Raw genomic sequence first — 17,750 nt, forward strand, 5'->3', positions numbered from 1 at the left:
CATTATTTGAAATCTTGATAAGTATGTATATATTTGAACGTGCACGATTACATGTTAAATCTGAATGTTTAAATGTTAAACTAGCCATCCTAGTGCTCGAAATCTGACAGTATTCCTTTCCACACTTAACTGCAATAATGGACTGCATAAAACTATATGCTAGCTTTATTTTTTTTATATAAATATAAATGTTCCATTAAATATGTGCATTTATATGTAGGAAGCATTTTTATCAAAATCTAAGAAAGTTGAAAACTATACGTCCTTACACGTCGCTCAATTTCACTTGCAGATTTTCTGGAAAGGTGGAAAGTCGTCTTTTTGCTCGTAATAGTGTCATCCACGCCTTATCCCTCGGTGAAGTATTCAGTTTTTTGTATTCCTCTAAATCCATCGGACAGTTCTTATTGGTAGGTGCAAATGTTACATCACGATGATTATGACGCGCCGTCTTCCTGTTTCCTTCAACTGTGTCTTAAAGTGAATCTTGTTGGTGGGGGAGAGCCTCAGCCTCAGCTGTGCCCAGCTCGCCTCGGAGATAAATACAATTTCAATCCACAAAGGAGAGCGGCGCAAAAGAGCTCTTTCCTCTCTCACGCTCATCACTCCTGCCTGCCCTGAGAAATTACAATATTCATCACCAGGCGAACAGCCCTCTGTATTCTCCCTTTCACCAGCAAAGAAGCTCAATTTCCTCTCATTTGCGGAGTAAGTAACCTTGTCCTTAGATAGCTCCCGTTTGTTCTCTTTGATCGCTTGCGCTTGGGGGGAGACAGAAAATCGGAAAAAAATACACTGGTAGATGTATTTCGACCTAATCCTTTAAATTTAGCAACAATGCAATAAGTCTTTGTTATTAGTGGGGTTCTTCAGAAACTACTCTGAAGACGTTTTTCAAGGGTTTTTGCGTTGTTTGTCGGGAGGATAACGCTCATTCTGCAACTGAGTAAGTGGGGTAATAATGCTTGTTATGTTGTCTTAAACTTCAACGCGAATTGACGCGATGTCTCTCTGTTGAGAAGCTGTCGTTATTTAAGTTGGTCGAATATAGTCATAGAGCATGCATCATCTTTGAAGCAGTATAGACCTTTAAGTGTATTGTATTAGCATATGTTTCTTTGTCTCAATAGAGGGTGGTTCTTTCTCATCTCGCCGGTTAGGTGCGGATCAGCTTTATAGTTGTATACCCATATCTCCTCATTTACCTTGTCAAAAAGGGTATTGTGGAATATTCATGTTAGATCTGTTGTGAAGTGCGATTTTTTTTACTTAGATCGTTGTTCTTCCCTGCGCTTTCCCCAGAAAGAGTACGTTGCATCTTGAGAGGATTCAGTGGAAAAAGTTGCGTGAATTAAGTGCTGAAAGGTTGGAAACTCGTGAGTTCGTAGTGAATTGTTATGTTCCATTAGTCAATGTTGTGGGAGTATTGTAAGATTAAGAGTTCCGAATATAAGATAGAGCCGCGTTGTGTTCAGAACGGAAAACGGTCCAAGCGCAATAATGTTACATACACGAGCCCTAGCTCACGTACCTTTCCTTTTATACTGGTATGAAAAGCAATACCAAAGTGCTGTTTCTGACGCTGGATGTTGTACCGGTTAAATTTTCTTGACATTGCGGGTAATTTGCACATACGATCCATTATCACTCTTCATGATTTTGGACTTCATCCCATCTTTGTTCTGTTTGTGTACTTAGGGATGGCATTTTTTACCTACCGTCTGTTGCCTTTTGTCTGTAAGTTTGTATTTGGGGACGCAATATAAAGGCAGTGAATTTCTCGAGAACTATCAAGTGCGGGAGTGTTCCTTATGTTAAGTCCTTACAGTTTTCGAAAGGTCCTTCAAGTTCAATACTGCGCATGGGCGTAGGAGACAGGTGCGTTGTCTGAAAAGACAGGTGCGACTGACTTTATTTCTAGCAATAACGACTTCGCTCATTGTTAGCTATTGAAAGCTTAACTTAAGGTCAGTCTAAGGTACATTGTGACCCTATAAATAAACTGGCGAAAAGTCTGTGTATGTGTGTGAGCCCTTGATTTATTGTCATTTAACATGGCTTTACCGAAGAACCGTTTTGTAGACCTTTTAGACCATTTTGTTCACAAAAGTATTATGTTTTTCAGCTTTACATTTTGTACGTTAATAATAGAATAGTTGTCTCAAGTGTGTATATTTTCAAAATGCTAGGCCCACATTTAAGTGCCAATGTAGCCAATGTAAGAGTATAAAAGGACGTTTATATAATTACTTGCGAATACTGTGAATACTGGCATTTATATAGGGATGAAAACATGTGATAGGTGCATTATACATACATACATACATATATATATATATATATATATATATATATATATATATATATATATATATATATATATATATATATATATCCTGTTGATCATCTGTACGTAGTTCCACCCTTACCACTACTTAAAAAAAATCAACTTTAAACATCAGTTCTCTTGGTGGTAGCCTACCGTGTTAATGGCTTGGTCACCTTTCAGTTATTAGCTAAAGGAATACCTCCCGGCCGCACCTGGGGTTTCATTAAATTAGTGTCAGTGCTTTACAGCGACGGTTCTCGATATGACATAGGCATAATTGCAGAGCGAGCTGTGACGAAACGTCCCATATAACCGCTTTATTTATGGTTCGCCCGGGATTTTTCGTTTCTGGAGGTAGTGTATTTAGTGAAAAGGAATTTAGTGACCGAATGGATTTCACTTCGGACATGGGTGCTGATTGTCATTTAAGTGAGTTTTTTCTCCCTAAACAGTCACGAGATGTTGGTAACACATACGGAAGCAGGGTCGCAGAGATTGTACTGATAACTGCTTGAAATGTGTGTTTTTCCCTATCAGCCTATTTTTTGTGTGTGTTCATTAATCTGTACATCTGAATATGCTTGTTTTCGTTTTGCATTTTGATGGCTCTGTACTGACTAACTGATATAACTTGGGAATATTGTGGTGAGGAAAGTATTTGAGGAGTTACTTGACCGATCTACAAAAGTATGATATAATAATGTAGACAGAAATACGGAAACTAAACACTCTGACATTACACGTACAGTCCAAATCTTATCTGGGATTTTGTTCTATAGTTTATATCACACTCCTGAAATATATATCTGATAGCATCTTTAATCGAGTAATAGTTGGAATTAAATACGTGAATGCATTTGTATAATATTCACTGCTATATTTATTTACATTATTATACAAATACCTTGCCTAGCACTTACCATAAATGTACTACTCAAAAACGGGTGCCACTGAATGGCAGTTAATCGCTAAGTAGTGTTCCTAGTCGACATATCTACATCAGAAAATATTTGAAACCTGAACCGAGTTGGTTTTAATATGTTAACGCTTCCATTGCTTAGTGAAGTTGGATCGCCGGTATTCTAGCGCTTCCATGGGTCTAGCTTCATGGTGCGCCCAAGACAGAGAAATGTATGAAATTGGTTTCAGCACGGGCAGTTCTGCAGACCAAGTCACAGATGTCATCCTGTGGAGTGGGTAGATTTTTATAAAGGTGAACCGAAAGAGATGGGAGCGAGTCCAAAAAGTGGACAGGCTACTTTTGGCATGCTGACCTGTTACTGTGGAGATGGGCTCTGCAAGGCATAGGTATAAATTAACAGCTGAAAAAATGCCATTTTTCATTTGGAGATATTTGTTCTGAGTTGGACAGTCTGAGATATCGCTCCCAAAATATTAAATTGCTTTGGTCCAAAGCTGACTCTGGTAGATGGCTATTGTCCCCGCAGTAAGTACAGCACGACAGTAGTATGCCTCAAAGGCCAAGTTTGAAGTTTGCAAAAACATAAACATTTAGTAAATGGGTTTTTGTTTGACTGAGATTGATTTTAAGAGTAAACTATAATTTTGTGAAACTAAAATGGTTTTGTTAGATTTTTTTCCTGTGTTACCAGCAATGGATAATATTTTTACATTGGCCCATTTTTATGTATCACGGATTGTTTGGTTTGTAAGAGGCACTGTATAGTTGATGTTTTTTTCTTAAGTTAATTTTGATGCGTCTGTAATGTTTTATGCCACTAAAGTGCACAGTTCTCTGCAGAGTTTTGTAAAATGGCAAACATGGAAACGGGGCCAGGACTTTAAGTAATTATCATAATTGTGCGTAGCATTTTGTTTTGTGGGCACAGTCTGTCACTACATTTGAAACCAGGAGCTGGGGAAGTTGATGGACTTTGCAGTGGTCTTCAAAACGACCCCACCGTATGATGTTAAATCAAGGTCTAAGTCTGAGAACTAATAGTACAAATATTGACATGTACTTTTCCTGTCGCCCAATATTTCATTTAATCATATGCTTGTAAAACTCCTTGTCCAGGATAAGCTGGTGTATTCTTCAAGATAAAGTGTTCTCATTTTAGACATTTCTGCGTTGGAATTATGCTTGCTTAAGCACCTATTTTCTCTTAATCCATCATAAACTGCTGGAATAGAAAAATCTTAAAACATGTCATTTTGACCAGATCGCATTATAAACTGTGTAATTGTGCAATAACGTGCAAATCACACTAGCAGCCCATACTGCATTGTTATGTTTTATTCAGGATTGAGGTCAGGAAACTTGGAGGAATTTAAAGAAAAAGATTCATCTAGTCCTTTTGTTCTGTTGGACAGGGTCCCAGCATTCTCGAGCTGTGTCCAGCTGACAGGCTTTTGAAGATGGCACAGTAACAGTCCAGTGATGCCTGACCATGAGAGCACAGCCCTCTTAAGCAGACAAACCAAGAGAAGAAGAGTTGACATTGGAGTGAAAAGGACCGTAGGGACAGCGTCCTTGGATTTCGCGCGAGCAAAAGCTAGCATATTCAGTGCCATGAATCCCCATGGATCCGACCAGGATGTGGAGTGCTCGGTGGTGCAGCACGCAGACGGGGAGAAGTCGAACGTGCTCCGCAAGCTGCTGAAGAGGGCCAACTCGTACGAAGACGCCATGATGCCCTTCCCGGGAGCCACCATCATCTCCCAGCTGCTGAAAAACAACATGACCAAAAACGGTGGCGCCGAGCCCAGCTTCCCGGGCAGCGGGCTCTCCAGTGCGGGCTCGGAGATCCACCAGGAGGACGCCTGCAGCAACTCGTCGCGGGAGAGCCCCCAGGAGTGCCTCTCGCCCTTCGGCAGGCCCACCCTGGGCCAGTTCGACATGGAGCGGCTGAGCGACGAGCACCTGCGGGCCAAGCGCGCCCGCGTGGAGAACATCATCCGCGGCATGAGCCACTCGCCCAGCGTGGCCACACGGGCGGGCGACCACGAGCGCGAGGGCGCACCGCAGCCGCCCAGCCCCCGCGAGAGCTACCGCGAGAACAAGCGCAAGCAGAAGCTGCCCCAGCAGCAGCAGCAGAGCTTCCAGCAGCTGGTGTCGGCCCGCAAGGAGCAGAAGCACGAGGAGCGGCGGCAGCTGAAGCTGCAGCTGGAGGACATGCAGAAGCAGCTGCGGCAGCTGCAGGAGAAGTTCTACCAGATCTACGACAGCACCGACTCGGAGAACGACGAGGATGGCAACCTGTCAGAGGACAGCCTGCGCTCGGACGGCGCCGACCGCCACGCGCCGGACTCCGCCGTTGACCGCTCCGACAACGAGATGTCCGACCTGGACCCCGGGAACTTCCTGGACCGGGCACGCGCCCTGCTCCGGGAGCAGGCCATGATGGCGGAGGGGGATAAGCCCAAGCGGGACGGCCCCCGGGGGAAGGGCCAGGGGCTGCCCTCCATGAACGCGGAGGGGAAGCAGCTGGCCGAGACACTGAAGCAGGAGCTGAACACGGCCATGTCGCAGGTGGTGGACACCGTGGTGAAGGTCTTCTCCAAGCCGCCGCGCCCAGTCCCTCAGGTCTTCCCGCCCCTCCCGATGCCCCCAGACCGCTTCGCCGTGAACGGGGAGAACCCCAACTTCCACACGGCCAACCAGCGGCTGCAGTGCTTCGGCGACGTGATCATTCCCAACCCGATGGACACCTTCGGCAGCATGCAGGTCCCCAGTGCCAACGACCAGACGGAAGCTCTGCCCTTGGTGGTCCGTAAGAACTCCTCAGATCACCAGTCCTCCTCCGTGCCCACGCACGCGGGCCACCACCACCCTTCCCTGCACCCCTCCCAGCTGTCTGCCACGGTGGGGTTCAGCCCTCCCTCTTTCCGGCACCCATTCCCGATTCCCCTCATGGGCTACCCCTTTCAGAGCCCTCTGGGTACGCCCTCGGGCGCCTACCCGGGCAAAGACAGGTCCTCCCCCGAGTCCCTGGACCTGTCCAGGGAGACCACCAGCCTTCGGACCAAGATGTCGTCCAATCACCTGAACCACCACCGGTCCTGCTCCCCTTCGCACCCGGGCAGCACCGCTGAGGGCCTGTCCTTGTCCCTAATCAAATCCGAGTGCGGGGACCTGCAGGACATGTCTGAGATCTCGCCGTATTCAGGAAGTACAGTATCCTTTCAAAAAAAAAAGATGAATAACCTTGTTGTGTGTTTCTGCACCCGCCCCCGGCGCACACACACTTTTTTTTCGATACTAATGATTTCATTTTCCGTTTGCTGTTCCCCCTTTCCCCCTTTGTTTGCCTTTCCCCTTCATGTGTGTGTGTCTCTTGTTTATAGATGCTCTGATAGACAGGGTTACATGTGGCTGTCTAAACACTCCAGACATCCCTGCAGGGCTTTCAAGGGCAGGATTCAATTACTGTACACGACCGTCACGAGAACGAACACTTGTGGATCACCTAAGACTGGCAGACATTCTGTAGTAAAGACATTCTTAACATCAGTCTGCGTTTGACTTTAGTTTTAACCCCACAGCTCCTATAGTGGTCTGACAGTGAGAAAGCTCTGTCTTTAGCGGCTTTTAAGTTTAAGCTGTTGGGAACTGATCTGAATGTTCCTGCTGCTCGGCTCACACTTCCCCGTTTCTGTTCTTTACCTCTCTGTTCTAACCATCAGAGGCCCCATGATTAAACTGCTTTCATCACTGACACATCATCATTTCCTACATAAATGCTCAAAGTAAATTATGTTTCAAAGCCTGCAAGCAAAATGGCAAGAGGCTTCATAGCCAAGAGGTCTTAAAAACTTACATTTGAAGAGAAGGAGGGGGGAAAACCCGTTCCTTTATAAGAGGATGTTTTGTTTCCCAGCGATTCGGCTTCAGTTGGACATAAAAAGCTGATTGACGCTGAGATCTAGTGGGGATTGTGTTAAGCAGCATGCTCTAGAGGAGCAGGTCCTAAGCTTCGATTTCAAGTCGTTTTCCGTTTCTCCACAGCGTTGCTGGCATTTAAATTCAAGTGCAGAACGATGGAGAAAACCGCTTGAGGTTCATTTGAGGCCTTTCATTTAAAAAACAAAAGCACAAACACCACACCCCCAGCATTGTACATTTACAATAGGCCATAGAGTGTAATAAAGACCCACTTTCTACCTGCTTTTTCTTATCATATCACACTGTAAAAAGAATAATTGCCGGCTCTATTCTTATTTTTTTTTTATGAAGATTTGTTGACAGCCCGAGGCACCATTCGCCGTTGCTTGGCAGCCAAATAATTTTTTTTCCTCTTTTCTTTGAAGCCCATGTTAACAGGTGTGTGCGGGTAGCTGTTTGTCTCATTCCTCTCTCCTGTCTTGTTTCTTGACCTTTGTGTGAATGGTTCCCAGAACACCCCCCCCTCCCCCATCAAAAAATACTCTTATGAAAGCTCCTGTTTGAGATATGAAAAGAGAAATAATTTGAAAAGCACACCGTAGATCTACATACCAGATGGGCACAGTCATTAATAATACTGTATTTCCCACTCTTAATCTGCTGATTTGCTCTTATGGCTAGTTGTAATATATTACATATAGATATAAGAAAGAATATCTATAATAACTAGTATAAAACACTAATTCATGCCAATATTCAGGGTAATGTACATGTATGCGTAGTAGCAATACACAGCAATGTGTGATTTTATGGGTAACTGCAAATAATGTAAATTAAACTATCAGTTCATACAAAAAATGAACTTGTATTATTGTGACTGCTGCTACACATGCAGTGTGATGTGTTTCTCTGGTAACTGCATGTCAATATTTAGAATGATATTTAGAATGATACTCTGCTGTAGAGTACGTTTTTTTAAGAAAGTAAGAATATATTATAATGCAAAGTCGTTCAGTTGAGTATCCCCAGAACTCTTATAGTGTATCATTACGTGCTGTTATTATTATACAAAACATAACTGTTATTATACAAAATAATTTTACAGTTCAGCTTTAAAACAGTACATTCTCAGAGAATATTTTATTTAATTTCAGGTCTTTGCTAGTATTGGAAAGGCAATGTGTTGATGTCAGCCTGTCAAATCTCACCCTGAGCAGGGCAGTTGACACAGATGACATGTACTGATTTTCTCTCCCAGTGGGAGCTTTGTCTCTCCCTTACGGTGCTGAAAGAGTTAACCTCGCAAGGTTTCTGTTAACATCCCCAGAACCACCACCTGCGCTGTGAGTTTGTACTTCAGCCCAGCAACAACAACATCTCGATATTTGCAAATGAAGCTGTTTAATCAAATATTAAGTTTTATTCAAATGCTTGAAGAAACAGACAGCCAATTGTCTTTACCCAGGCCCAGAATGATCTTCCTTGTCACGCGGTCTCTTTGCATCTCAAGAAAAATAGCCTTGTTCAGTCCCCCAGAGCATTTGCATACAGAAAGTCTGTGCACAGCCTCAGCGTTGTGCTGCACTAAGACATGGAGGCAGGTGAAGGCACTTTGCATTTTCCATAGATTATAGGCAGGGGCCGGTTCACAGATGCACAAAAGGAACTCCCTGACCTTCCACTGGAGAGCTGGGACTTTAGGGAGGGCCTGAGGACCCTTTGTTTGAGAGAGACATTTGGCAGAAATGGCCAATTCAAGTTTTTTCCCCGTAGGGAAACAGAACCCTTAAGGTTCAATAAGCATTGTCATTCTGCTTTTGAGCTGTGAAACCTGCCATTGTTTTCTTGAATGTGTCTGTGTCGACCATCACTTTTCGAAGTTAGTACACAATGTTCACTCCACTTTTTACATATGAATGCCCATATGCCATTTTGTGCTCTTAAAAAACATATGCACACTATAGGACAACACTCGGCTACCTGCTTGTTTTCATGGTCAAAGTCTTTGTGGTTGAGCAAAGCCCAGATTTCCTGTTTGTTTGAGGACTGCTTGAGGTTCAGCTGCAGTGTACTGTTCCTCTAATCTTTTCTGCTCCAGAGCAGATGTCTGTCATTAATTTATGGATTTATCATCTATCTTTTCTCTCTCTCTCCTTACACCTGGAAATTTGCTCAGGTTGCAGCAATGGCCGTACCTCTTACACATGTTAAATTCATCTGTGAGGAGGTGGGTGGTGTTAGGAGGTGTTAGAACATGGCATGCACCACCATGTCCACCTCCCAAGTCTCACCACCCCCCAGCTTCCACTCCTCTCCTTCAGACTACTGATTATGAATTTTTAACATGTTCTTTTATGAATATGCCTTCGATATGGCTAGGCTTGTTTTCTCCGTAGCTGTATGTTTACACAGTCTGTTTTTCCATGAGTCATTCTGCATGTATGTATCCTGGAAACCATTAGGTCTTTTGTGGAAGGAGGGTTATGTTGCAGGGAGTGAGAATTTGAGTGAAATCCACCCTGAGAACTACTGTCTGCTTTTTCATGGTTTCTCTAACTATTATGTTATAGCGCTTGCGGAAAGGTAAGCTTTCACTATGACAACAGGAGAGAGTAGGTGATTAATAGCAGAAATCAGTAGCTAGAGACATCCATTATTCAATATTCCATTTTAATGTGACTTTACAGTAAGTTAAACACAATTATAGTTTGTGAACTCAAAGCTTCAGACTGGACTATGAGCATTTTGAAGTGTGTGAATTTGGCGAGGAGATGTTAGCTTTTGCATCTTTATGAGGTACTTAAGAGCATTTGGTAGGGCATAAACGTTTTTTTTTTAATTGTAAACCCAAACATATAACACAAATTTTTTTCCAGTGAAATTCTGGTACTTGATTTACATGCAGTGAAATACATTTTGTCTTTCCTTGCTTGAGGCCTGCTGTCGCTAAGCTTTTAAACAGATTTAGCCCTTAATTGAGATCACCAATATGAAATGTTTACGGATCGGCACAGTAATTTGAAAAGAGCACCTCAAATGTAATTAATTTTTATTAAGAAGCTCAAGAGGATGTTTAGCATTCCCTTATCCGTCCCCTGCCCTGCTGTCTCTGTGGTCAGAGGAAAAAAAAAAAGTGGACAATAATCTATAATCGAAATATTTTTTAATACACACTTTTTTTAAAAAATGATTTTCTGAATGGGATGAGTTTGACTCCTTCAGAAGTCCTGCCCAATCAGGAGAGGACAGCTTGTCTCCCACTCTCCCAGTGCTGTTATTCTGCATATGCGTTATGACAGATGGCAGCGGGGAGGGTAATGCTCTTTTAGTCCTCCCCATCACACTAATGGAGGTCACCCGGGGTTCTTACAAGTCCCCTCTCCTGGCACAAGGAGTACGTCAATCAGGAGTCATCCTCTCTGCGCTCACCGAAAGCGACGGCAGCACAAAGAGCGCGTTGGGCGAAGCTGCCGCTCGGTTTGCAAACGAGGGTGCATCTCTCTGCCCGTCCCCCTTTCTGCTGGGCCGACTGACCTGCCACCACTGAAGGGTAGCGTTAGTGCTCCTATTTGTTAATGACCTTCTCTCTAATGTGTAACAGAATGTGTCAGTGTAAAGCAGTGGATGGGCAGGGTCCTTTAGCTTTGATCTCTGTTTGCATTTAATTATGGGATTGTTTATAGTGTGGATAAAGCCATTATCTGTAAATGTCAAGAACGTAGGGATAGTTGTGCTGCTGTTAATATTTCCCAAAATTCAGATGCTCCCTTGTCTCTTTAGTTGCATGTTTGGAGTTTGTTTTCTGGTCTTTCACTGGACAGGAGCCTTTTAATTAAACTTACAATGATTCTGTATGTGATAGTCTTTCCCTCTCTGCCTCTCGCTTTCTCTCCATATATTGTAATATAATATGGATATATATGTGTGTGTGTGTCTATCTGTTTGCATGTATTTGAAGATACAGATGTGGCGTTTTACCAATCACTGTGAGCCGCGTGGGTTACCTCTGCAGATTTGTGTCTGATGATTGACCTTGCAGGGGCCTGCATTGATTTTTCCCCCCACATGCATCTTCATCTCAGATAAATTCTAAAGCCGTTAATTTGCCGAGGAAATGGCACGGCCGAGCTGCGGCACAGATGTGGCCAAAGCCGCCCTAACTGGCAGAGCGCGGCCGTGCCAGGAAGCTGGGGGTATAATTGGAATGGCTGGATGGCTCCAGTTAGCCTCCCTCTCTCTCCCGGGACACCCCTCAGCGGCTTCTGTTTACAAAATCTAGAGAGCAATGCCTCTTCCCCGATAAATAGGCCCTTTATTAGGGTAAGTAGGCATTTATTGATCAGCAATCCTGCGTGCATCGATTGCCCCCCAGTTGTACCCCAGAGGACCCTTTTTGTTATTGGGTGGATAAGAGGAAAAAACGCGAGAAGTCGTTTTTAACTTGACGTGTCTTGTAAAGACCAAGAGCCTCCCCGAAGTGAGATTTAACTGCAGGTTTTTTCTGCGATATGCAAATGTTTCGTTTTGTTTTGTTTAAAAGGTGTGCAGGGCATCGCTTATTTTGACAGTGAAATGCACATTTGCTTTGTGAAATGTTGACTACAGTTTTATTTGGCGTGACTTTCACACCTAATGGTCGGATGCTTTGCTCGATGATTTTTCCTTGACCCCAATCTTTCCAGATTCAGGAAGGACTTTCGCCCAATCATTTAAAGAAGGCCAAGCTGATGTTCTTCTACGCAAGATACCCCAGTTCCAACATGCTGAAAATGTTCTTCTCTGATGTGAAGGTGAGCCCATTTGTGTTTGACCCGTATGTTTTTTGTCTCTGAGTGTTACCGTGACATCTGTGCTGATTGGTTTAAGTCCTTCCTTACTCCCCAGTTACAACGACTGTCCTTTTCTACGGCAGAGACTGCCACCGTAAGAGCAAACTGATTTCACATCTAAAAGCGTTCTTGTACTACAGAGTAAAGAGGAAGTCAGACAGGCCTTAATGCATGTGCTCATCCTTGTTTAGAGATTAGACACATTTGTCATGTGAACAAATGCACCTCTAAGAAATGACGATGTGTTTATAAAGGCCCTGTTAATTAGAGGGCAGTGAGAGTTGCTAACTGCCTATGTATCAATAGCTTAATGTGCAATTATCATTTAAAGTGTATATCTAATAAGAGCTGACAGTTATTATACTGTTTCACAGAAAAAGTCAATAAGTATTTTAAAATGAACTCTGTAGACTGTGTTCAGTGAGAGTGCCAAGCACCTTCCAAGTCATGAGCCAGCCTCACAAGGCATTACAAATGGCTGATACTCATCATGTCAGTTTTATAGCTTTATTTCCTCACAGAATCACCCAAGGTGCCATTTTAAAGAGTTCTTTTTCTTTGCGTGGTTAAGAGCTGCTGCTTCAGGATTTTTAAGAGGGCCAACTCAGAGCAGGGGGAAAGGGAGGAAAAGTGGGTTGGGGGGAGGAGGGGTGGGGGGTGCAAATGAAATGCAACACACACAGAAAAAAAAAAAACACAAAAAACAATGGCGCTGATTGTCTCTTATTTACAACTTAATTTGTTGTTGATGCGGCGTACAGTGAGCATAAGGAGGACAAATACCGTGACAGATTCAGGGCACATTATTCAAATGAGGAGATAAGGGCTCTCCCTCCCCAGCTGCCCCCTGGCCGTCTCCACGGAGACCGTGTCCCCGCCGTGGTGCTGTGTCCTCCCTGGCCCCTGTTGTGGGGTGGACCACCTTGGTCATGGTGGTGCGGCACCAGGTCATTAATCGTACCTGCTCCGACATGGCAAGGGGACATGACGGTGACAGAAAGTTGTCAGTGTAGGCAAACTTTTTCAGTGAAGCTGGCTTCACTAGTGACTATTATTTTGCTGACTTTCTTAGACGGACATGAATTTTACCTCAAACATTTTTCCTCTATTCCTATTATGTTTAGAGACTAACAAATAATTATTGGTTATTTTACATTATTGTGTTAATTCTGTTCCTAATAACTGTTTTCAATGTTGTGTAAAAGCTAAAATCATTGACTGAAGTGCAAATTGTTCTTATGTCAAAATCGGTCTATCTTGAGTAAGTGGCTGTACGCATTTATTTAGAAAGCTGAGACAAATGGGCCTTTATAAGAGTGGCTGTTACTTTCACATTATCATATTCTGAAACAAGGTCATATTGTTAGGATTATTTTTTTTCAGGACACCATTGCACAGTAAAATAATAGATGGCATGCCATTGTTGGATTATCTAGTTTGCATGTATGGGAATTAAGCACAAATCACCAACTAATTGGAGCTGAATAGCTCATGAATAGCCATGAGAATGACTGTTTTAAGACATGTATGAAGCAACGCACCGCTAACTGGATCAGAATAGATAATAATTAGTGTGGGAAATGGGCTGATTTGATATGTGAATGGCTGCATTGAAATACTCACTAATTGCTATTGTAAAAACCCTTGCCTTTTGACCTGACTACAATGTTTCAGTAGACTGATAAAATAACATAAAGTCATAAATGATTTATTGAAGATTAATAACTCATTCATTTGTCTCACACCAGGCAGTCAATGAAAAAAATTAATGGGCCCAACTTTGCAAATAAAATTATCACTGTACGGCCCCATTTGCATAACGTCAATGTTATTTCGCAGTAAGATCCTGTTTGTGTGCCGTGTGATTCTGTTCAGGAGTTCTTTATCAACACTTAAGACTTCTCTTCGTGGCAGGGTTCAGAGCAGATGCACTTTGCCAGCCTGAATTATAGAGTCCCCCAGACATAGCGGCATTGTTATCTTGACTTGTGGGCTCCGAGGGGCTCAAAAGCTTAGCTTTGTGTCAGAAAGCAAGGGATCATGGTGGTTAAATTGTCATTCTATTTTTACAATGTGATCCCTCAGCCACGGCCTGTCTCTGCAGGCGGAACCAGAAGCGAAGAGGATTCGCTCTCTGCCCGTTCTTGCCAACGCTGGAGAACGCGGCGCATTCGATGCGGTCAGATGTTTTTCTTTTTTTTTTTGTGCTGATGGACAGAGTGCGGGTGACGAGGTGGCAAACACGGTCGTTTGAGTCGGGTTCGAGTTCCGGTGTGACAAAGGCGTGTTTTTGAAGCACAGATTGTGTGGAGTCAGCCAGTAGTCACGAGGAGATTAACATTCAGCCTTCCCCTCATAGTTCGCAACAGGAAGCCAGAACAGTCCATTGATTTCACTGGGTTATGTAAAGCAAAGTTTGTGTTTTTGTTTCCCTGTTGTTATTTGGTTGAGTCCAGAGGTGTGAGGTAATATGCATCTTTATTTTCGCTTTTTGTTCAATTGTAGACAACAGTATACAGGGAGGATCTCAGAACATTATCACCAACTCTAGCAGTGACCACTTGGTGATTCTGCCCCTCTCCGAAATTAGTTTTCAAAGCACTTAGTCACAGCCGGTTAGTGCGTCATTTTGGGTTTGGTATCGTCGTCAAACAGCGTGCTCCTCAATGTCATTCTTTTCGATTAAGATGTTTTGTAGGAGGGACGGGGGTCAGGCGCGTCCTTTCGTGAGAGCCGGGTGTGGAGGGAGGTGAATAGAGGTGTGCGGGGAGAAGGTTACATAAGAGGTCACAGCAGGGGATGATGGGGACTCTCAGTGATGGGGGTCAGGGTGTTTATTTCTATCCAGGAGGCTGCCGCAGCTGTCGATGAGATGCTGAGGTCGGAGAAAGGACGGGTGGCCCCATGTGCCGCTGTAGGGCCACGGCTATATTTCATACGCCCATACTCCACATGGAACCAACTCGAAAATAAGACAAAACTGTTTTTTTCCACTTACTTACCCCCTGAAACGTTCGCATGTTCTAATTTCACAGCATTCCCAGTCTTTTTAGAGACTCAGAAGATTAGTACGCTCGGCGTAGAAATCCAAAAGAGGGAAGAGATTTTGAGGCGGCGTTCTTGGAGTGCTGGGAAAGGCGGGTCTGTTTACTGTTTGCAGTAGTGTTTCTCATGGAGAACTAGAGCCACTGAGATTGATTAAATCCACTTTTGACACTATTAACCCCTCAAAATTTCTTTTTTATCCTTACCTCTCTTACCTCAAAGACACGCCTGACTTATCAAGCATTTTCTCCCCTCCCTCCTTTAAGGGTAAACAAAAAATCAAAGCCACCAAGGCTTGCCCTTTTTTTTCTTCAAACAAGAGCGCGAGAATAGTGCTAGCCCATAAACTGACAGCCCCTTTTGTCTTCTTTTGGTGTGCAGTGGGGGGTGGGGGAGAATTGTAATTTACGATTAGGTGACAAAAATTTTAAATTTTCAAAAATGTAAAACTCTAATTTTGATACAGAATTTTATTTCAATATTTCTTTCTTCATTTTTTGCCTGTGTTGTTAGAGAGTGCAGAGCTATGAGACCAGAAGCTGGTGGTGACTCTGAGTGTGTATGAGCTCAGGTCCCTGTCTTGTGGAGTGATGACCTTTCACAGGCCTCTGAGCACGAGTGTGTGAAACAGTCTTCCGCCGCTCCCCCCACCCTCCGGAGCCAACCGCTGCCGGAGCAGATTAAGGTGTCAGATTGATTTGTTTTTATGAATCTTTTGACCGTGCTCGTTGAATATTTAGGAATTTTCCTTCGCAAATATTGAAGCGGAGATGTCCCGTGGGAAGCATTAATCAAAGTCTCTGCCTCTTATGCTGTGGCAACACGGGCCTTTTATTGTAGCAATTGGTTTCCTGGTAAAAGGCATTAGCCTGGTGCAGATGTCACGGATTGGGTGTTTATTTTATTTTTTCCCCTGTACATTGGTAAGGCACTTGCTTTTTCCTCAATGAATCAGAAAAGAGCTATCAGAAACATGTTTATATATACATTTTTTTTATCTCATTCTTTGCAATTCAGTATTATACTGATTAAAACTGTGCAGTTATATATGAGACTTTGTATAAAATGGTATATATGAGACTTTGTATAAAATGAGTTTGTATTTTAATGCAACTCTTTACAGACAATTGAGGTATTGTTTATTTGTCAGTTTTGACAAAATTTACTTGGATGTTTGTACATTTTGTCCCAGAAAAAATTTCACCTGCACATATTGGGCAAAAAGTATTTCTTACATATTAATATCTTATTGCATTTACACATTTTTATGGAGAGATTTGGATTTGGATTTGGGATTTGGAGTTGGATCATTTTTTGGGGGTGGGGGTTCAGGGAGGCTGGCTGGTGATGTGGGGACTGACAGAACCAAATTAATTACAAATGACCAAATATTAAATTTGAACTGGAACTATATTTGAAAGGGAAATTTACATTTAGATTCAAATGCAGATTTGGATTCAAATGTATTTGATCCCATGTCCACATTCACGTTTTATTTTATGTTTGGGAAAAGGGGAAGGTTATTTCCACATCCTTTTCCCAAACATGTTTCAATAGGATGAAAGCATTTGCATTTGTATGGTGTATTTGACCCAAATAGTAATGTTGCATTTGAAAGTCTTCGGGTATGAATAACAGTAGCAATGTTTTAAAATATCTCTCATGTTCAAATGTAGTCATCGTCTCAACTGTCATGAATTATGTGTCTGGACACTAAGCGTCTTATTTCCTGTTTCTGTTTGTATATATTGTGGTGGGGGTGGAGTGTGTGTGTGTGTGTGTGTGTGTGTGTGTGTGTGTGTGTGTGCGTCTGTATGTGGGGGGGATGTTTGTTTGACGAGCAGATGACATGATCCTTAATTGCTGAGTTGTCACGTTCCAGCAACGCTGTCCTTTTGTCCACTGCATCTCTGGTATTTCTATTCTGCAACAATACGCTTTAAATCTCCCTTTATGCCCTCCTGCCAAACAATGTCATGCGGACTTACTTTTTTTGTAGTCTCCATTATGTCATCTGTGGGCAATTCCAGAAAAAAAAATCCCCCCTCCTGACCCCCCTCCCTTCCCTTTTCCCTCTTCTCCTGGGCTTGTTCATATGAGACAATGTCTTGTAACAATGCTGGAGCCTAATCTCCATGTCAAAGCAATTTTCATTCCCTAGTGAACAGCCTCCTATCATTTTGTAATGTTTTGTTTCTTATTCTAAAAGAATTAAAAAGGAACAGTAAGCCGTCACGGGGGCCTGGGGTCCTTATCTCAGTGTCTGGAAATTTGGACAGCGTATTTTGCTGCTGAGATAAAACGGAAAGAACTCTGAGTTCAGCGGATCCTAATAGGTTTAAGTTCTATTGAAATCGGCGACCAGGAGATCAGATAGCCTGGTTCTTCGGTTGTCGTTTCTCTCTCACTCTCTCTCTCTCTCTCTCCCCCTCTCTCTTTTTTCTTTTTTAATCGGGTTCCCCGCAAGGCTGAAAGCAGACAGCGCAGACCCACAGAGCGAATGTATAATTCTTGGATAGGTTAAGTACATGTTTGAACTCCTCCAGGCAGGAGCGATTTGATGATGACTTAATCATTTTCTGGTCAATTATCTGTAAGAAGTCGCGCAACGGCGTTGGCAATTACGACGTGGGGCCAGCCTTTTTGGGCAAACGCGGCAGGGCCTCCCAGCTTTTGTTGCCTCACTGCTTAAGGTTCCCTG

At 43.1% G+C, this 17,750-nt stretch overlaps 1 protein-coding gene across 2 annotated transcripts in view; it reads left to right on the top strand.

Moving 5' to 3' along the window:
• The first annotated feature begins 280 nt into the window (after positions 1-280).
• Positions 281-17,750, top strand: part of LOC118792086 (prospero homeobox protein 1-like) — a 35,963-nt gene continuing 18,493 nt past the window's right edge. The window contains exons 1-3 of one of the 2 annotated variants that reach the window (XM_036549789.1): positions 281-708; positions 4,664-6,467; positions 11,858-11,965. In XM_036549789.1, coding sequence (XP_036405682.1) covers positions 4,731-6,467; positions 11,858-11,965 — 1,845 coding nt within the window. In that variant the 5' untranslated portion in view covers positions 281-708; positions 4,664-4,730. Of the gene's footprint in view, positions 709-734; positions 947-4,663; positions 6,468-11,857; positions 11,966-17,750 lie in introns of those variants that run through there. The other variant, XM_036549790.1, reaches the window with a different exon arrangement.

The sequence above is a fragment of the Megalops cyprinoides genome, chromosome 17 (assembly GCF_013368585.1).
Source record: "Megalops cyprinoides isolate fMegCyp1 chromosome 17, fMegCyp1.pri, whole genome shotgun sequence".
Classification (NCBI taxonomy): Eukaryota; Metazoa; Chordata; class Actinopteri; order Elopiformes; family Megalopidae; genus Megalops; species Megalops cyprinoides.